The 21,799-nt window shown below is 33.1% G+C and overlaps 1 protein-coding gene across 18 annotated transcripts in view; it reads left to right on the top strand.

Moving 5' to 3' along the window:
* Window positions 1-21,799, top strand: part of KIF21A (kinesin family member 21A) — a 182,300-nt gene that overhangs the window by 137,431 nt on the left and 23,070 nt on the right. For 6 of the 18 annotated variants that reach the window (XM_069584617.1, XM_069584618.1, XM_069584622.1 and 3 more), the window contains 15 exons: window positions 1,179-1,296; window positions 1,634-1,822; window positions 2,262-2,461; window positions 3,814-3,921; window positions 7,277-7,345; window positions 7,439-7,653; window positions 7,797-7,950; window positions 8,456-8,650; window positions 9,071-9,172; window positions 9,724-9,889; window positions 10,364-10,384; window positions 15,246-15,306; window positions 15,675-15,729; window positions 18,183-18,394; window positions 20,764-20,871. In XM_069584617.1, coding sequence (XP_069440718.1) covers window positions 1,179-1,296; window positions 1,634-1,822; window positions 2,262-2,461; window positions 3,814-3,921; window positions 7,277-7,345; window positions 7,439-7,653; window positions 7,797-7,950; window positions 8,456-8,650; window positions 9,071-9,172; window positions 9,724-9,889; window positions 10,364-10,384; window positions 15,246-15,306; window positions 15,675-15,729; window positions 18,183-18,394; window positions 20,764-20,871 — 1,973 coding nt within the window. The remainder of the gene's footprint in view (window positions 1-1,178; window positions 1,297-1,633; window positions 1,823-2,261; window positions 2,462-3,813; window positions 3,922-7,276; window positions 7,346-7,438; window positions 7,654-7,796; window positions 7,951-8,455; window positions 8,651-9,070; window positions 9,173-9,723; window positions 9,890-10,363; window positions 10,385-15,245; window positions 15,307-15,674; window positions 15,730-18,182; window positions 18,395-20,763; window positions 20,872-21,799) is intronic. The other 12 variants (XM_069584619.1, XM_069584620.1, XM_069584625.1 and 9 more) reach the window with 3 other exon arrangements.

Raw genomic sequence — 21,799 nt, forward strand, 5'->3', positions numbered from 1 at the left:
CTCTGCCAATGAACGTTTAGATTGTCTCCATGTCCTGGCTATTAGATATAGTGCTACAATGAACAGGGAGCATGAATCTTTTTGAATTATGGTTTTCTCCAAATATATGCTTAGGAGTGGGATTGGTGGGTCATGTGATAGCTCTATTGTTAGTTTTTTAAGGAACCTCCATTCTGCTCTCTATAGTGCCTCTACCAATTTACATTCCCACCAATAGCGTAAGAGAGTTTCCTCTACACCTTCTCCAGCATTATTCTTTGTAGATTTTTTTTCATGATAGCCACTCTGACCAGTGTGAGATTTTGCATTCTCTTATAATTAGTGAAGCTGGGCATCTTTTCATGTGTTTGTTGACCTTCTGTATGTCTTCTTTGGTGAAATTTCTATTTAAGTCTTCCATCCATTTTTGATTGGATTGTTTGTTTTTCGATATTTATATTTAGCTTCATGAGCTCTTTGTATATTTTGGAGATTAATCCTTTGTCAATTGCTTCATTTGCAAATATTTTCTCCCATTCTGAAGGCTGTCTTTTTGTTTATGGTTTCCTTTGCTGTGTAAAAGTTTTTAAGTTTAGTTAGGTTTCATTTGTTTATTTTTGTTTTTGTCTTCATTAGTCTAGACAGTTGATTGAAAAAGATCTTGCTGTGATTTATGTCAGAGTGTTTTGCCTATATGTTTCTCTAAGTGTTTTATAGTATCTGGCCTTGCATTTAGGTTTTTAATCCATTTTGAATTTATATTTGTATATAGTGACAGAGAGTGTTCTAATTTCATTCTTTCACATGCTGCAGTCCAATTTTCCCAGCACCATTTATTGGAGAAACTGTCTTTTCCCCATTGTATATTCTTGCCTCCTTTGTCATAGATTAAGTGGCTATAAGTGTGTGGGTTTATTTCTGAACTTCCTGTCCTGTTCCATTGATCTATATGTCTGTTTCTATGCCAGTACCATACCGTTTTGATGACTGTAGCTGTGTAGTATAGTCTGAAGTCAGGAAGCCTGATTCTTCCAGCTCTGTTCTTTCTTAAGATTACTTTGGGTATTCGAGGTCTTGTGTTTCCATACAAATTGTAAAATTTTTTTTCTAATTCTGTTGTGTAGTCTCTCTTAATGAGGTAATCAGTTTACTTTGCCAATATTGTGCTATTAATGGACACTTTTTACATCACATTTTAGGAAGAAAGTCAAGAAGTGAGTGATCATGAAGATGAGGAAGAGGAAGAGGAGGAGGAAGAAGATGACATTGAAGGGGGTGAAAGCTCTGATGAATCAGATTCTGAATCAGATGAAAAAGGTATTTGTCCTTTGGTGCAAGGACAAAAATTTATTTTGGGAAATTTGTTAAAACATGACTGAAAAATTTAAGCACTCTCCATCTCATCCTTGTATGCCCTCCAAGACTCATCTTTTATTGTAGTTAGTCATTATGTGACTTCCATTTTTATTTGGAACCAGTGGTATTTCTTGTCTTTGACCAATGTGAACACTCTTTATCTTGTTGCCACTTTTTTAGTTTTTGGTATACTCAGGATATTTTCCTTGCAGCTTTCAAGTGAATACTTGAAGTAGAGATGATTTTCATGCTTTGATTATAGCCTATCCAGTGTTTTTGTTTTTTTCTTTTATACCAGCCAATTATCAAGCAGACTTAGCAAACATTACTTGTGAAATTGCAATCAAGCAAAAGCTGATTGATGAACTAGAAAATAGTCAGAAAAGACTGCAGACGCTGAAAAAACAGTATGAAGAGAAGCTAATGATGCTACAACATAAAATTCGGGACACACAGCTTGAAAGAGACCAAGTGCTTCAAAACTTAGGTAAGAATTATATTTAATTCAAATTAAAGTTCAGACTAAATTGTCACATTGGATTTTTATCTTATCTTCCTTTACAGGAAAAAAAATTATATTAGAAGTCACATTAAATGCTAATTTATCTGATTATGTTCAATATTACTGTTCATTTCGTTATTTCATGCTAGTATCTGTCTAGGCTATTTTTTTTTTTCCCCAAAGTTGTGGCTAATTGTTTTAATGCCTTGATTTATGCTGGGAATGTTTTTTAAATTAGAAAGATAAAAATTCAATGGCTGTTAAGTAAAAATCAATATTAAAAGAGAGAGTAATTAAAAGACACCCTGGCCTCCTGAGGTTTGTATTTGGGAAGTAGTTCTTCTCTAAGGTCATGAATTATAAATCTGTAAAATAAATATCTGTATCTCACAAAAACAAATACAAGTATTGTTTGGTCATTTAGGCTCAGTGGAATCTTACTCAGAAGAAAAGGCAAAAAAAGTTAGGTCTGAATATGAAAAGAAACTACAAGCCATGAATAAAGAACTGCAGAGACTTCAGGCAGCTCAGAAAGAGCATGCAAGGTTGCTTAAAAATCAGTCCCAATATGAAAAACAATTGAAGAAATTACAACAGGATGTGATGGAAATGAAGAAAACTAAGGTATTGATTATATTTTCAATTAATGTTTGATGGTAATATTTGTGTCATTTGGGACCAAAAAAAATTATTTTGGTTCTTTCTGTATTCCTTATTCTTTCTGTAACCTAGAAATGATGCACTTCCTTCGGCAGTTAGTAGTTGCTTCCTATAGTTATCCATTATTGGAGTCTTGCTTTGAAATGGCTGAAAATCATGTGGTCAGTAGGACTTCTCTGACTTTAATGGATATTTATCTTTATTTTCTTAAAACTGTTACACAGATTAGCAAAAGTAAAAATATTTCAAACATGCAAAAAGTCAGAGATAATAACAATGAACAATATATTCAGTGTCTAGTTTAAGGTATTAAATATTACAGATGTGTACAAAACCTCCTATATATCCCTTCCTGATCATAGTCTCCTTTCCCTTAGAGGTAACAACTATCTTGAATTTGGTGGTTATTGTTCCCATGTATAAAAAACTGCACATTTTTTCCCCTTGACCAAAGAGAGTATGTGAATTTTTGTCTGTTATTGTTTTTGTTTTAGAATAGATTATTCCTAACATTTTGCCATGAAAATCAACGTAGTTTCCTTAAAATAGAAAGTATGGAAATGATCGAAAAAGTAGTTAGGTCATTATGTTGTATAGTTGCTGATGACAGCAAAAATAGCTAAAATAACAAGTGCTTACTATGTGCCAGGCACTGTTATAGGCACAGCGTGCATATAAACTCATTGAATTCTCAAAGGAATCCAATTCCATAGAAATATTACCTCCATTTTATACATTAGAAAACCAAAGCCTGGAATGGTTAAATAACTAGTTCAAGGTCACACAACTACTGATAATAAGTTAAATGCCAAAAACTTATTCTAGTAATAAAACATCTGGACATTGAATATAAAAAGCTTAGAACAGTAAGTAATTTGGTAGAAGTATTAATATGTTAAAAAGGGCTTCCCTGGTAGCTCAGAGGGTAAAGTGTCTACCTGCAATGTGGGAGACCTGGGTTCAATCCCTGGCTCAGGAAGATCCCCTGGAGAAGGAAATGGCAACCTACTCCAGTACTCTTGCCTGAAAAATTCCATGGATGAAGGAGCCTAGGAGGCTACAGTCCATGGGATTCCAAAGAGTCAGACTCGACTGAACAACTTCACTGGTTCACTGAATTAATATGTTAGAAGTGTTTTCAAAATATAAATACATTAATCTTACAAAAATAAGAACTGACCATTTAACATGTTGCAAAACTCCACATTTTTTCTGGTTCAATATTCAGAATCCAGAGTATACATGCATACATATGATTTATTTAATGAATATTGTAAAAGGGTAATCACAGTAGATATATTTACCTAATATTTTAGGTTCGCTTAATGAAACAAATGAAAGAAGAACAAGAAAAAGCCCGATTGACAGAATCTAGAAGAAACAGAGAGATTGCTCAACTGAAAAAGGATCAACGTAAAAGAGATGTGAGTGGACTCAGTTATGTAAAAATACTGTACGTCAATAATATTGTTCAATAAATGAAGACTTTTTTGATAACTTTATGAAAAAGAGGGACAATAAAGCATTTTTATATGTGGCATTTATTATCATATATAGATTATCAGAGAAGGCAATGGCACCCCACTCCAGTACTCTTGCCTGGCAAATCCCATGGATGGAGGAGCCTGGTAGGCTGTAGTCCATGGGGTCGCTAAGGGTCCGACACGACTGAGCGACTTCACTTTCACTTTTCACTTTCATGCATTGGAGAAGGAAATGGCATTCCACTCCAGTGTTCTTGCCTGAAGAATCCCAGGGACGGGGGAGCCTGGTGGGCTGCCATCTATGGGGTCACACAGAGTCAGACACGACTGAAGCGACTTAGCAGCATAGTATGTAGATTATAGTAATTCAATATAAAAGCTTATGAAAAACAGTATAATATTCTTAAAAGTTTTACTGGAGGCTTATTTCCTAGATGATCAGATGGAAGAAAGTGGCAAATAATAACCGATTATTTCTGGGGAGACCAAGGAAGTAGTTGCAGTAAAATAGTGATTTTTAAGATGGTTCCAAAGACAGAGATTCTTATGAATGTTCCTTAACTAATAACCAGACTTCACTAGAAGAGACTTTACAAAGGGCTATACAAATGTTTGTATTCTTTGACCCAAGAATTATGTTTCCATGAACTGAGACTAAGCAAATAATTTAAACTAAGAAAAATTACATTACAGTATTTTAAAATCTTCACTTTAGGTTATTTGTAGTAATGAAAAATGTAAAACCAACTAAGATATGTGATGGTAGGGGTAACAGTTAAATAAATTATAATTCATTCCATTTAATGAGTATTTATTCATCTGTTAACAATTAGGATTTGGAAACTGCATAGTAAAATGAAAAATGGCTATGATTTAACACTAAGTATAGAGTAACATTTTATATATGAATGCTTATTTACAATGACAGAAAAATTTAAAAGATGCATATCAATATGCTAAATTCAGTTGTATTAAGATTATAGGTTCTAGTTGATTGGATTTTTTCTTTCCAAATTTTTGACAATATAGTTATTTATGACTTTTTTTTTTTTTTTAAAAAGGAGCCATCACCTTCTTTACCACAATATCAATTAGGTTCCATTTCCCCCCCCACTTTTTCTAAATTCTCCCTAAATAAAACATGAATATACAAGATATTTTAGAAAACAGAAATCTGTTTTGTGAGCTAAAGATAAAATCAGGGAGCTAGAGAATGACTAATGAAATAGGAAAATAAATATGTTAGTCAGATGACTCCCATATTTATAACTATATGTATTTATTAATTTTCCCAAGATATTAGTGTATTTTAATAATCAGCCTATTTTATCATTTTTAATACCTGGTGATTTTAGATCTTGTTTATGTCAGTACATTGTTACTGAAATCAGGTGGAAGCACACTCTAGCATATGGTCTGTTCTTTTTTTTCCTGCTTTTTAAAAAATTGATAAAACTCATATACCATAAAATTAAGTTTTAATTCAAGTATTTAGTATGTTCACAAATTTGTACAACAATCACCATTCCATAACATCTTCATCACTCTAAAAAGCAACCCCAGACCAATTAGCAATTACTCCCATTCCTCTCTTTCCCTGGCTCCTGACAGCAACTAATCTACTTCCTGCCTATGTATCTGCCTATTCTAGACATTTTATATACATGGAATCATATAATATGTAACCTTTTTTGTCTGGCTTCTTTCATTTAGTATATTTTGAAGGTTTATCCATATTATAGCATATATCAATAGTACATTTTTTTTAAATGACTATATGTACAGAGCACATTTTGCTAATCCATTCTTTAATTGTCGGGCATTTTGGTTGTTTTGACTTTTAGGCCATTTATTTCATTTTTAATGAAATTTTTGGATGACAGGCATGATTTCCTTACAGTGTATACTACCTACTTCCTTATTACTAAGTTGGATACAACGATTAAACAACAACAGCATATGGTGTATAGAGAGATCAGTATTGAACAATTAATTCCCAGGACTGGACTTTTGAATTTTATCCACACATATGATGTCTCTTTTCTGGCTAATCATATAAAAAGCTACCATTTCAGACTTTTTCCTCTCTTTAATTTGTTGCTTTGTGTGCATATTCTACTCCTGTCTAAAGTGTTTCTTGTAATATTCAATTTGAATCCTTAGAGAACCAAATATGTTGCGTATGCTATACAAAAATTATGAATGAGCTTGAGATTTGATTTTTAATATGAAGAAATTAAATTTAGTAACAAGCTTGAAACTATAGGTTAATTTTAGTTTTAGATAGTTCATTAATTTAAAAAGATTTATTAGCTTTTCTTCCATGTCTATTATTGTATAGGCAAGGTGTCACAGTGATGACAGAGTCCTTTTCTCAATGAATTCCTGTCTGATAAGATAAGAATATATATAAACTTGAGATGAATCATCTGCTTGAATTTGGGATGCACAACATAGAGAGCTATTTGTTACATTACAGAGTTAAAGTCCTAGAAGAGATGTTTGTGATCAAATCCAACTCCAAACTTTGCCCATGATCACAGAGTTAAATAAATGACAGAACCAGAACATGTTTTATTTTTAGTCCAAAATTATTTCCTAAATTATATCCCTATAAAATGGCTTAAAATAATTAATAATCTTCTTTATCATATAGACATCTAGAAACAAATTGGTAGCCAGTTAATTTTATTAACCAACATAGTATTTCCAAAGTTATTATAAAGTGCTAATACAATTAATATATGTTCTCTCTCTATTTAAGCCAGAGTTTATAATTATTGTATACCTTGTAATGTACCTCTATTGAAAATATTCTAAACTGTGTTTCTTCCTGTTCATGCCTCAGCCAGCAACCAAAACAAAAATGAGATATTTGTGAAGTGTTTAGGAAGATATTTGCATATAGTAAGCCCTTTATTACTGCTGTGTTGTGTTTAGTCACTCAGTTATGTCTGAATCTTTGTGACCCCATGGACTGTAGCCCACCAGGCTCTTCTGTCCATGGGATTCTCCAGGCAAGAATACTAGAGTGTGTTGCCATGCCCTCTTCCAGAGGATCTTCCTGACCCAAGGATAGAACTTGTGTCTCTTTATGTCTCCTGCAGTGGGAGGTGGGTTCTTTAACTCTAGTGCCACCTGCGAAGTCCATAGTAATGGATGCAAGGTGATTATTAGCTCAGATGCTGCTGAGAATTCTTAGAGTTCTCAGTGAAATGGGACAGTAAAAATGAAGAGGTAAAAAGTATTTTATTTTTCAGTTTACTATTTTAACTTATTCAATATTATTTTATAGCATCAACTTAGACTTCTAGAAGCCCAAAAAAGAAACCAAGAAGTGGTTCTTCGACGCAAAACAGAAGAGGCAAGTTGACCATTTGGAAGAAACATTCTGGCTTTGAAATAAATGATGTATTTCTATAGACTGAGAATGAGTCATTCTCCATTGCTATTCCAGGTTACAGCCCTTCGTCGGCAAGTAAGGCCCATGTCAGATAAAGTGGCTGGGAAAGTCACTCGGAAGTTGAGCTTATCTGATACTCCTGTTCAGGACACAGGTTCCAGTGCAGCTGCTGTAGAAACAGATGCATTAAGGGCTGGAGCCCAGCAAAAAATGAGAATTCCTGTGGCAAGAGTCCAGGCCTTACCTACACCCACAGCAAATGGAACCAGGTAAGCATGTTCTTCTGTTCCTACTGATGTAATCTTTCCATCACTGGATGTTGGACTTACATGAAAAACAGCTCATCATTTGGTGTCACATAATCAAACAAGCACATAAGTAACTATGTTTGTATGTTTTTATATGATTATAGAAAAAAATATCAAAGGAAAGGATTGACTGGCCGAGTGTTTACTTCTAGAACAGCTCGCATGAAGTGGCAGCTTCTTGAACGCAGGATCACAGACATCATCATGCAGAAAATGACTATTTCCAATATGGAGGCTGATATGAATAGGCTGCTCAAGGTGTGAAAAGTAGAAAGCAGATTTGCTCTCTCTTAGCTGTTTATTTTTTGTTTTCTACATTTGTTTGCTGGATAAATTGAATATTTGCCAAGCTGTGTTTTTTTGGGCAGTGGTGATTGCATTGTGTATGAATAGTGAACATCATTTTTTTTTAATTGTAGTAAGAACAAATGCCATGAGCTCTGCCCTCTTAATATACATTTTAAAATGTATAGCACAGTGTTGTCAACTATAAGCACAGTGTTGTAAAGAATTCTATAACTTACTCATCTTATATAACTGAAACTTTATATCCACTGACCAGCAATTCCCCATTTCCTCTTCTAAATCCCTGGTAACCACCATTCTATTTACTGCTTCTATGAGTTTGACTATTTAGATGCTTCCCAGAAGTGGGATCCTGGAGGATTTACCCCTTCTGTAACTCACTTATTTCATTTGGCATAAAGTTCTCAAGATCCAAGATGAACATAATTTCTTAAAGTCTAATCTGTTTTCTCAATAGCAACGGGAAGAACTCACAAAAAGACGAGAGAAACTTTCAAAGAGAAGGGAAAAGATAGTCAAGGAGAATGGAGAAGGAGATAAAAATGTGATTAATATCAATGAAGAGATGGAGTCATTAACTGCTAATATAGATTATATCAATGATAGCATTTCTGATTGTCAAGCCAATATCATGCAGATGGAAGAAGCAAAGGTTTGTAACTAAGAAAAAATGTTTAATGAGAAGTATTTTTATATTTTTGTCATTAAAAGCACTTTGAATTGTTATATGAAGGGATTTTTTTAATCTATGATTTAATATAATTCTCAGCTTTTGCATGTATACCCTTCCTGCCTGCTTTCTATATTTCTCTGCTGATTGTGTGATGTTATTTATCATTAATAAAACATATATATCATTTATTAATCCATCTTGAATTCTTAACTGCTTAAATGTTTTATCTTTTAAACTAGACCATATGTTTCTTAGAGTAGGGATTTTTTTTATGCTTTTCTGAGAAATCTCATTAGCTAATCCAATAATATCAAATAAATGCATGAAGCAATAGGGTTTGTCTTCTGTTAAATACATTCAGCTCAAGGTAATGATACATCATATGTTGGTTTGATGCAGGAAGAAGGAGACACATTGGATGTCACTGCAGTCATTAATGCTTGCACACTTACAGAAGCCCGATACCTTCTAGATCACTTCCTGTCAATGGGCATCAATAAGGTAAGATCTAACTACGCCATTATTGAAAAACCTAAGCTTTTGTTAATTCATTACAGTTTTGTTTATCTTTTTCTAATGACCCTTTCCTTTGTAATAAGGAGGGAGATTATTTTACAATGAAAGGTGTTCCTTTTATCTTTCTCTAGAATTAAGAAAAGTCAGCAGTATTTACATCAATTCCGTTAGCTTCTCATCTATTTTGCTTGTGTATTAGAACAGGTAAACAACTTAATCATTTCTTTTTTGCTTTAACAAAGGAAAAGGTAAAAGAAAAATCTCTTAGTGTGCAAACAAACTCAGTGTTATAATTTTGATTTAATAATGATTCTTTACAACTCAAAAAGTCAGGAACAAATACAGTTGCACTCTCTTTATCTTAGGCAATTTCTGCTTAAATGTTAAAGATGATAATGTTAAAGATGATAATCAAGGTCTATCTAATGTCAAAGTCCGACATCATATGCATTTGCCGTTTGATACAGATCTTCATGTAGTTGATTCTGTTTTGTGTGATCTAAGATACATTTTTTTTCTGCGGGGAAATGTTATAGGGTCTTCAGGCTGCCCAGAAAGAGGCTCAAATTAAAATACTTGAAGGTCGGCTTAAACAAACTGAAATAACCAGTGCTACACAAAACCAGCTCTTATTCCATATGTTGAAAGAGAAAGCAGAATTAAATCCTGAGCTAGATGCTTTACTAGGCCATGCTTTACAAGGTAATTTGGATTAAATTTTAGTTAAATAAATTGCATGGTAACTTTGCTCTTTGAGTATGCTGTACTCTACCTCTTCCCTCTATAGCTTGATTGAATAGATGCTGTATTTACTTATGCTTTTAATAATTATTCCTTTTTTAATTTGCATGTATAAATTTGGGGGGATGTAATTATTGTCATTACAGGAAATGATTAGTAACTTAAAAATACTTACTTAGCATTATTAAGCACATAATTTTTATGAATTAAAAAAGATCAACAATGTTTCTAAGTTCGTTGTTTAAATTATTAACCGTTTCATTACTTCATTCTGTATATCTGTCTTAAAAATAAATGTATAAGTGTTTGCTATGGCATCTATTCTACATATCTTATAAATGGTACATAATCTTGTTTTATGTGGGAGTTCTTAACATTGGATCTGTTTTGATTGGAGTATTGCTTTTTGTTTCCTTTTTGCTGTTATTTATACAGATCTAGATAGCGTACCATTAGGTAAGTATGTTTAGCTTTCTGTGTACACTACAGCTGCATGAATTACTAATTGTTCATGTACACTAATTGTGGTACATCTTATTTAAAACATTTTTATTGACAGCCAGCTGGTTTTTGCATGATCTTCTTTGAAATGTATCTGTGACCACAAACATACTAAGTCTTTTGTCTTACACATTTCTTGATTTTTAAATTCTTAGATGTTTAAAGAAGTATAGTTTTCTGTTTTATTATTTGAACTTCAGTTTTGGCTCTAGTTTCATAAGCCCCTCTTTCTGTTTCTTGTAGGAAAAAATAGGATATATATTCCTTTTTAGTTTTTAAATCTATCTATGCATTTGTCATTTTACCCTCATAAATATCTTTCTGTGTTATATATCTTTTATATATAATGTCTTTGGTTTATTTTTGATAGATTCTCAGTTATTCTTAAATTTTATAGAATTAAGTACATATATTTTAATATTTTAAGTTGAATAAAGCTATGCAAAGAATTTTACATGAATGGAATAAAATAATGTTTATAATTAATATGTTTGAGTTAGAAAGAGCTTAAGAGATACTTGAGTATTGAGATTTTCAACCTCTTGCCTCTACAACATTTATGTGAACTATGCTCACCCATGAATAATATCTGAGCTTCTCCTGGCAGATATATATATATATATATATATATATATATATATACATATATATATATATATATATAAGATGAGGAGTATCAGGGTAATTTTATTGCTTGCAATTCTCCTGAATGATTATTTTTGAACAGTTTTTATTTAAAATTATTTCAAAATCTGATCCTAACTTTTTTTCCTAATCACACAGCTGTCCAAAGTTTTCTAAAATATTTTTCTTGAAGGAGAAGAATGTAGCTAAAAGATGAATGTAATTACCTCTCTGGGTCCTTAAACAGTCTATGAATCTGAATTTATTTTAAATGGTAGAATGTTACACAAATAAAATATTTGAGCTGTTTGGTATTATTAGATCTTTCTTAATTTGCCCTGTGTGTTAAATCTCAAAATATTATTTCCTTGAGATCAACTCAGTAATACAGATGTGAACTTTTAACCTGCTCAAGCTATAGCAAAGAGGTAGAAAAATTTTTGATTATATTAAAGAACCATGTTAAGGCTGCCAAAATTCCTGGAATATAATGAGAATTTTTGCTATTTCATATGTTATTAAGTATATTTCCTCTCCTCTTCCTCTTCACTCTCCATCCTTTTGTTCTTCCCACCCCCTCCTCTGCCTTTTCTTTGAGCTTCTTCATCTTAGTGGCTCAACTTGTCGTAATAAGTAAATTCTTATTTAAGTCTATTATCTCTTGTAACTTGGAAGAAAAAATCAATGCCCTCTTTGATGTCGTTTTGTGCAGAAAATATTACACTGTTATTTGATGAGTGTTGTTGCTTTTTCACAACTTTCAATTATCTATAGCTTAAAGAAGGGTCAAAACAGAGAAGAGGAACCCATTCAACTGATAACAACCTGTTACTCATGGCATAAATTTTCCCTAAGGCCATAATCTAGACCCAGAAGTGCTTGCAAGAAAAGCATAGACGGAGAAAAACATGGAAGTAAATACAGACAACCTAGATGGTCATATGTACCTTGCTTTAAAAAAAAATTGTTTAATTTCAATTTATCTTGAGCTTTGGGCTGAGTGCTGGGATTCAGAGATAACTAAGATACAGAATCTTGCTCTCATGGACTATACCTTACTGAGAGTGACAGGGAAGAGACGAGATATGTACAGGGAGTTATGGGATCACAGAATGGGGCTACCTAAAAAACATGGAGGAGTTGATGAAGGCTTTCTGGAACCGGTAAAATTTGAGTTGAAACGTAAAGGAAGGAAAAGATTTAGCTAGGCAAGAGACAAGGTAGAAAGGGGCTAGGCAGAAGAGACACTCTTGGCAGGGAGCAAGGTAAAGCATGGACATTTAGCCACAACATTATATGTAGGAAGACTTCAAGCAGGTTGGTGCCCTAGAGCAACAAGTATGTGGCTTGGGATGATGAACATAAGGTTAGAGGCCAGTACTCCATGCTAATAGGTGTATCTTATTGTAGCCATTGAAGAACATCTTTATTTTCCCCCTTCTTATTCCTCTACCTTGTTTATGTTGTTCTTCCTAGGATCTTTCCCTACCTTTAGGGATTTGCTAGAAGATTCAAGGGGCTCAGCATACAATGGTATTCATGGTAAAGATTAATGAGAGCAATGTAGGAAAGATAAACAACAGTATTATAAAGGAAAAGATGCAGATGGAGTAAGGAAGAATCCATACCCAGGCTTTCTTATGCTCTTCCTTCCAGGAAGCATCACACAGGGTATACATTTCTCTCTGGAATGAAAGTGCAGCAACATGAATGCATTGTTCACATCCAGGGAATTGCATTAGACACTCAGCACCTGAGGTTTTTACTGGGTACTAGTCACATACATTCCTTTTATATAGTAGTACCAGAATTCCAGATTCTGGAAGGAAAGCAGGAATTCTCAGCATAAGCCATATTGTTTGCACAAATATCCTAGGTGTTACAAACTATATTAGTTAACTGGTGACTAGAGAAATTCTGAGAGCCAAGTTTCCAGATAACAAAGTCCAACTTTGCAAGAACGCCTTTCTAAGGATAGTAGTCTTGGGCTGCTATTGTTACCCAGTCCAGACTCCCTCTGATCGCTGCACAACAGACCAATTAACTAACAGATGAGATGTTGAGGCAAGGAATACGACTTTACTCAGAAATCTGGCTGACTGAGAAGATGGCAGACTAACCTCTCAAAATAATCGTCTTATATCAGGATCTGGGTGCCAGGTTCTTTTGTAGAACAGAAATGGGGAGAGGTGAGAAAATAAAGTGAAAAGACCATTAACCTTACAAACATCACCTGGAATGGCCAGTCTTGGGGAGGGGATATGTTAATTTCTTGCTTTCTATAGGCATCCACAGGTGGACAGGCTCCTGAATAAAGGCATTTTGGTTTAACATTCAAACAGAGGGGCAGGATTCCCTGAGGCAGGCCATTATGTATGGCATTAAGTATACTTTTAGTGAACAAAATCAACAGTAAGCAAAGGTTAAGGTAAAATAAACAGATCTAATGTGGAGTCATAATTGACTCTTCCCTGAAACACTATGTCAACTCTTCTCCATAATAACTGTTTGGTTAGCTTCTAGTGACGTGAGATTATGCAACTATGTACTGATATGGATGCCTTTAAGACATTTTGGAGTTTTAAATCTCACTGCTTTTAGCTTTAATGCTTAACGATGAGAAAAGAAGCTGGCACTGGGCTGGAATTATGTTCTTAAGAGTTGAAAGTAGAGCAGTGAGATGATGGCATATCCTGCTGCCCAGATGGATATAGTGCCACAGACAAAGCTCAGTCTTGAAGAGGTGTGTGATTTGGTGAATGTCTCGGTGAAGGGCTCTATCTTCTGGCTAGGTTAGTTATGCCAAACTGTAATCATCTCTAAATAAAGCATACACGCATATGCGGGAGCTAAATAGTTTTTACTAAGCACTTATATGATGTTTGATTTTCTAGCTGGTTTCATCATTCCCTACAAGAAAATTACAGTTAATCTTAGCCTGCTTTTATGTATGGGAAAATAAAGACTAGATTTGTCATTTCTTTCTATTTCTGTGTTATTAACTAATTCAGTTACATTAGCACTCAGTATCCTGTCTGTGAAGCACATCCTCCAGCCTTTAAGTATGGGCTTTGAGATACACATTGCCCTAAAGACCACCATTTTCCTCATTTCAAAAAGTAAACTCCTTTTTTGTGGGTCCTATGAGATGGGCTCCATTTTAGATAATGCTATCATTTATTACAGAATCTCTATCCAGTTGTCTGCTAAACAGTGAGGAAGAATGGAAGCATCTGAGAAAGGAATTAAGAATATGACTTATGAGCATAATACACCTGTATGATATAAAAGTAAAAGTTAAAGGAGATTAATCCTACATATTTAAATTAACATATATTGTTGAAAATATTGCCTTTAGTTTTGTGAAGTGGCTTTATAATAAATTGTATAAGTTTTGAAAATTTGCACCTGTGTTAGGGGCTCACTGATATTTTAAATTATTTACTTTAAGTGAATGTTTTATTTACTGACTTCCTACTAGTTTTATATGTTTGCCCTTTTCTCTCTTTTCATCAGTGTGCTACTGTTCTGAAATAGCAGTGGTTTGTTTGTATTTATTTATAAAACTATTGCATGGAAACCTGTAGTTTTAGTCTTTTATGTACATGTGAATGAGCTGCATGCTGATGTGTAACTTCGGAATACCTTCACACACACATACTCTCGTTCTACTTGAAAACAAAAATAAAAATAGAAGACAATCTATAAGTACATTGGAATACTGATAAAATACAACGTATATGTTTACACTTATGTATTTTTTGATGTTGCCTCAGTAGATTAAAGGGAGCTTGTGCAGTATTCACTTTAATCTTTCATGTTTTACTCAGTTGTTTTTCATACATGGAATAAATGGATGGTGTGGGATAAATACATACTCTGAAAATATATTTAAATAGTTACACATAGTCAGATAAATACATGATCTCATTTCCATCCTGTGAACACTGTTCTTCCTTATTTTATCATTCAACTCACGGTTTTCCTATCTTAAACACAGTTTTCTCATCCTAGGACATATAATAAAAAGAGTTTCTTAGATTTTTTTTTTTTACATTTCTATTTTGACTCAGTTACTGAAACCAAAGTGCCCATGTTGAGAGACCTCAGACTGGTGTTTATTATAGCATAGGCATACAATCATTCAAAGTGTGACATGGATAATGCTTACATTTTGGACTTTTTTTTTTAGAAAATGTAGAGGACAGCACTGATGAGGATGTACCTTTAAACAGTCCAGGATCAGAAGGAAGGTAAGAGAACCTTTAGAAACTTAATGAGTTGACTTGTTTCTGTAATATTTTTAATAATTTTATCTTGTTGAATCAATTAACATAAAACAAATAATTTTATATTTTATGGCTAAGTGAAGAACAGTAGAAATAGTAATATGGAAGCCAAACTAAGTAATGCTTAACCATCAAAAATTTTAAAATAAAATACTGAGATATTTAAGGAAGGAAAATGAACTATTTTGATTAGTTTATTTTTATTTTAAATTTGTCTTTCTGTGTTTTCCATAAGCTTATAAATTTTTTCCATACTTAAACTCATTTGAAGTCATATAGTTTCCTATATTGTTTCCTTTTATACATATGATTAATTATTTTTTTGCACACAGCTCACTGTCTTCAGACCTTATGAAGCTTTGTGGTGAAGTGAAACCAAAAAGCAAGGTAAGAATAGAAAATACCAGGTAAACATTTTTTCTGATGTTCTTTATTAACACTATTAAATGCATAGGCCTTGGGCATAGGCAAAGATTTCATATGATATAAATTTAGTTCTTTATCATATTCTCCCTTGTAAAAAATTTATATTGACAAATTTCTCCTCTGCGGAAATTGTTATTTACTATATTCTTGTACTTTTTCCGTTAGGTAAGATATGATTATGGAGAACAATGCTTAAAATAATTTAGAATGACAGGAGATTTTTGAAATTTTAACATTCTAATATGTTGCTAAGTTTCTTATTTATTTTAACATATCTTGAGATGGTTTGAATAAACCAACTCTTAATCATCATATTGTATTAAAAATTGAGACTATAATGCATATTTGTAAAGCTTAAAAAAAATAAAGTGTACATGCTGTTACAGGTGTGAGAAACAACATGGTATATTTCAGATTGCATGTTGATAGCATTTGTTACTAGATGAGTTAACTATCCGTTTTAAGATGTTTGAAAACAAAGAATTCTTACAGTGCTTAGTAAATATTTGTTGGATGAATGGATGAAATCAAGACCTGAAAGAATAGTACTGTACTAATGCACAGGATGGATATAAGGCCTGCAGTGGTTAGCCAGGTAATATAGATAAATAATTTGGCTAGATATAAGATAATTAACAGGAATCATTATGATTACCTGAGGTGGACATGGCCCATCTAAAGCAAATAGGCATCACTAACTAATGCTTATTTTTGCCGTCATGGAATATGGGCCTAAGACTACCAGATCCTTAACTCTTTAAAGAGTAGCTTTAAATATAGATTTTAATGGAGAATTTCCTTCTCTTTAAAATACTGAGCTAGCCAATTGAAAAACATCTCCAGGCTTTATATATGGTCCTTGAACTACCAGTTTGGTGCCATGTGGTTTGAGTTTGATTATTCTAAATGACCAGAAATTACCCAATCTCAAAGAAAACATTCTAATATAGTTTGGATTGAGTCTTAACGTGAAGGAGAGAATCTCTTAAGGTAACTTGGTCTTTCAGGCCCTGTGAAATCCAGAGAGAGATGTGAAGTGGTAACCTGAAGGTCATCTCCTTAAAAAAACCACTGTGATTAGGAATTCCCATGAAAATGATTCAGTTGGCAATAGGGAAAACTGATACAGTGAAAAGCTGGCCTACAAGGCTTCCTTTTTCCAAGTTTTCTGGTAATATCTATTACTCCTTTTGTACTGCATGGATGCCTAGTCACTCAGTCATGTCTGACTCTTTGTGACCCCATGGACTGTAGCCTTCCAGGCTTCTCTGTCCATGAAATTCTCCAGGCAAGAACACTGGAGTGAGTAGCCATTTCCTTCTCCAGAGGATCTTCCTGACCTAGGGATCAAACCCCGGTCTCCTGCATTGCAAGCAGATTCTTTACTGTCTGAGCCACTAGGGAAGCCCATAGATGCCTAAAAGGATTGAATATTGTTTATTTTTCACTCATTAAAGAAATGAAATTGATTATATATCTTAAATAGACTTGTACCAGCACTACATTAAATGCAAGCCATATAAAGTTGAATAAAACAGGGTGTCTACCATTTAGAGGTTTATGATCTGGTAAACACTTTGATTATCTTTTAATATATTAGTGATAATAGCCAGCTCTAAGTATTAACAACAAGGTAGTCTCTTTGTTTTTTTAGGAGTATGGAAGGGAGTGCTTAAATAAAATAACCTTCACCTGCCTTACCATGCTGCCAAAAACTGATATGGACTGGTGTTGGATATCCATCAGGGAGATTAAACAGCCAGTTAGGACATCAGGGGAGCAGGGTCATAAAAATAGAGAAACAGATGTAAAAATTGATATGTAAAATTTAAATTTATATTAAATAAACTTATATATTATATAATATATATTAAAATGTATATTAAATAAGTCATCTAAGCCTGGGAAAGAACAGAATTTAGTTGAATGCCACTGCAACTATCTTTTGGTTTAATTTCTTTATTCCTTCTTTTTTTTTTTTTCCTAAAATGATATAACGAGAAAGCTGGCCATGAGTATCAGGATAACATAATAATATTGAGGCAGACTGTCTGGTTTTGAATCTGACTTTGCCATTTACTAGCTGTTTGACTTTGGACTGAGCTATCCTGTGCTTTAATTCTCTCATGTTGTGAATTGGGATAATAATAGTATATACTAATATAGTAAATTATTTAGAATTTCTGGCATACAATAAGTATAATACAAACATTAGCTATTATTATGACCTCTAAAGTTCTCAGCTGGCTGTATCTCTGGCTTGTCACTATCTTACATATTGTGTTCGACACACTTGCTAAGAAAGACACGCTGAATGTTTTACCTATTTCAAACTAATATTAAATCTCTATTGCCTAATCATCTTCTCTGCAGAAGTTTGCATATGATTGCTTTTCCTTCCGTTCTCTGACTAGGCCCGAAGGAGAACCACCACTCAAATGGAATTGCTGTATGCAGATAGCAGTGAACTAGCTTCAGACACTAGTACAGGAGATGCCTCCTTGCCTGGCCCTCTTACACCTGTTGCAGAAGGGCAAGAGATTGGAATGAATACAGAGCCAAGTACTTCTGCTAGGGAAAAAGAGCTCCCTCCCCCATCTGGCTTCCCTTCTAAGATAGGCAGCATGTAAGTCTGGTCCAGCTACACTAACTTCCTTTCTTTTGCCTTTTCTTTAAAAAAAAAAATATATATATATATATTATGCATGTTACTAATTTCTTATTTCTATTTTTAAAAACTTATGTAAATAAGATCTCTAGTTTTCCAAGTAATTTCTGTTAGGTGTTGTATCCCCTAATTTTTGCACATTCAAAATAATTTAAATGAGATGTTCTTTGTTGAATTGTTTGTCTGATATTTAACTTTTAGAGTCTTTCTTAAAGATTATAATTTTATAAAGGCTGAGCTATAAATTACAGGCAAAATTTATTTAGAAACACCTAAATTAAAGTTGTAACTATAAAAGTACTATATAAACAGAAGCTTTAAAAGACTTTTAAATTTGCTCTTAATTGTGTTAAACCCTAGTTCTAAGAGCCTGATCAAGATAATAAACCTTGGCTGAAACTGTTGAAGAAAAGTACAAATACCAGTTAAAAACAATACATTTTGCAGCTTCCTAATTCTTTGCCTTGAAGTACATTGTATGTCTGGGATGAGTGTACACACAAAGTGTAAATACTGTGTGATTAAAGATGTGAAGGAGGGACTGTTTCCTCTCTCCTCTATGATAATCTTAACAAAAAACATTCCTTTCAAAATAAATCTTATTTAGAAATTTTTCATAATTATCTTGAGAACAAAGATTTCCCTACATAGGCCGGCATGTGTTTGTGTATATGTCTTTTCTTAGTTATATTAAAATTATATCAATCGTTCACTTGGTAAAGATTTTTAATGCCTTATTTCAAACTAATTCTCAAATATGATCTTGCAAATGATATATTGGATGAGCGCATCACTGCATTGAGAAATATTGCCAAAAAATGGTATACACTGTATGACTCTGTAAATATAAAATATAACAAACTTCCCACCCCAACCTGAATATCTGTTTCCCATAACTTTCTTCATCCGATATTTTCATTGTCTTCCATTCAATAAGCCCATCTGCTACCTTTAGTTCCAAAATTAATGATGACAGAGCTATCCTGCATGTGCTTGAGGTGACTTATGTAATTAATAATTGGATTTGCTACTAGAGATTGCTAACCAGTATAGCTTATGGCTTCAGTGCTTTTTTGATAACAGTAGAAAAAATGCTTTTGGTGAAGGTAGTGATATAGAGCTGAGAACAGATTTTAGAGACTCCTATGTGTTCAGCATTTAGTCTATCAGATGAATAGAGACTTTTGGAACTTCAAGACTAAATCTATGACCTGGATTCCAGAATGCAGGTAATACCTCCTTGTTGCCTTCCCCCCTCCCCCGTCCCCCCGTTTTAAAAATGTATCATTCATGACAGGTTGTAGAAAATATCTTTTAGACACTGTCTCTTCACATGATTTATTATCAAGTTTTCATAAATTAAGATGCTTGTATACTTCTGTACAAATTTAACAGTTGGTCATTTGCTTGGTACAATGACTCTTATAACTCATTAGTACATGACTTCCATTGCATGAAGTAAAATGATTTACTCAAGTAGGCCTTATGATTCAAATAATGCAGAACTTCTAAAATATGTTTTCCTCTAATTAAAACAGTCAGGCACATAAAGTTTAATTATATTTAGTTTTCACTCTCAAATAGGAATCATTGTAAGCCCATTCTAGGGATCCCACTTGCTAATTCCTTAGTGTTTTGTTTTTTTTTTTCTTTTCTTACTAATATAACTAGTCAAAGATAGCAAAAGTTCATTTTTTCAATTAAAATTCATTACCACTATGCACAGAAATCATAGTCTTAAATTATTAATTACATAGCCACTACTCAACATTTAAAGTCTATAATAAAACAATGGTATTTTTAGTACTAAAATTTATATAACCAATGCTTAAATACTAGTTAACTAAAATAATTGTGGGTTCTTTGTGATTACCTGTAGTATTCTTTTGTGAGTGTGTAAATATTAATTCATTAAATCTCATTGTTTCTCATACTCTGATATTCTAATATTTTTGTTCTTGCAAAACTGTAAAGACAATTTTCCCTCAACTGAAGCAATTCTAAGTAAACTTATACACTTATGTTTTTAAACACTTGTATTTAAAGTGAAAATATTATTTTAGCTATTTGGCAATATAGCATTGATGTTTACATTCAAAGATAATGGTCATGTATATTTGACAAGATTACCAATTTAAAAATTAAAATATACAATTGTCAAGATCCGATTAATTAAAAATTTGTGATATTTTCCTATCCTAGTTCTGTTTCATTTCCAAATAATCTTTCTCAAATTCCAGGTGTTAATCTATTAAAAATTGAATATCTGCCAAAATTATGTGTATGTATTTAAAATTAGACAGTTGAAGAATCTTCTTCTCTCTTAGTTCCAGGCAGTCATCCATGTCAGAAAAAAAGCTACCAGAGCCTTCCCCTATAACAAGGAGAAAGGCATATGAGAAAGCAGAAAAATCAAAGGCAAAGGAACATAAGCAGTAAGCTATTCACGCTCTTTATCTACTAGATTATGTGAAATGTCTGTTGCCCTTAGATGCTAAGGGACAATGGTGAAATTATTTTCCATATTTAGGCTTACTCTGGGATTGTGACTTGGTCTTATAGAAAAGTTTGAAGTTAATTTTGACTGTTATTTGATAAAACTGGCATTGATTTCACCTCTTTAAAGTGATTAACAAAAATCTAGTATTAGAAGATATGTGCCATTGTGCCATTTTATTTCTGTTCTTTTATGTTTAAATTGATAACTATCCTCAGTTTTTTTTGTTAAACTATTTTAATAGCTATTTGTATGTTTCGTAAGGGTTAGCTTACTTAACAGTACAGAGTATAATCTGATGATCCACTTACCTGGACATTTGTAAATCACAGTAACACAACAGACAGAAAGTTTTAAATGGGTTAGAACCACTGTCACCTTTCTACTCTATGGCATAGTGAGAGCTCCCTTAGGCCACCTCAGGAGCTACATATGGCAGGTAGATCCCTGACATATGTCTTGAGTAGGAATATCAATGCTAATCTAGAGTTAAGTACTGGTAAAGCAAATTTCTTTAACATAAAAATAATTATAAAAAGAAGCTTTCATATATTTTCTGTACCTGCAAAGATGATCTTATACCTTCCTTCTCCCTTGTACCAACATGTACACTCTCTACTTTGGCCACTGGTTTAGCTGACTTGAAGATCATGGAAATTACTCTTCTAATTAACCTTCTTCCTGTATTTAGAGATGAAATTTACCTGTTTCTACTGAATTGAATGTCATAATTATAAGCAGGAGGTAGGGGATAGGACAAGTATGTAATTTAAAAATAAATGAATATATCAGCTGAATAGACAAATTCTTCTTAAACTCTCAGGGTCTGTTTCCCCAACTGTAAAGTGAACAACTTGGTCTCAACT

This window comes from Ovis canadensis, chromosome 3, assembly GCF_042477335.2.
Source record: "Ovis canadensis isolate MfBH-ARS-UI-01 breed Bighorn chromosome 3, ARS-UI_OviCan_v2, whole genome shotgun sequence".
In the NCBI taxonomy this organism is placed as follows: domain Eukaryota; kingdom Metazoa; phylum Chordata; class Mammalia; order Artiodactyla; family Bovidae; genus Ovis; species Ovis canadensis.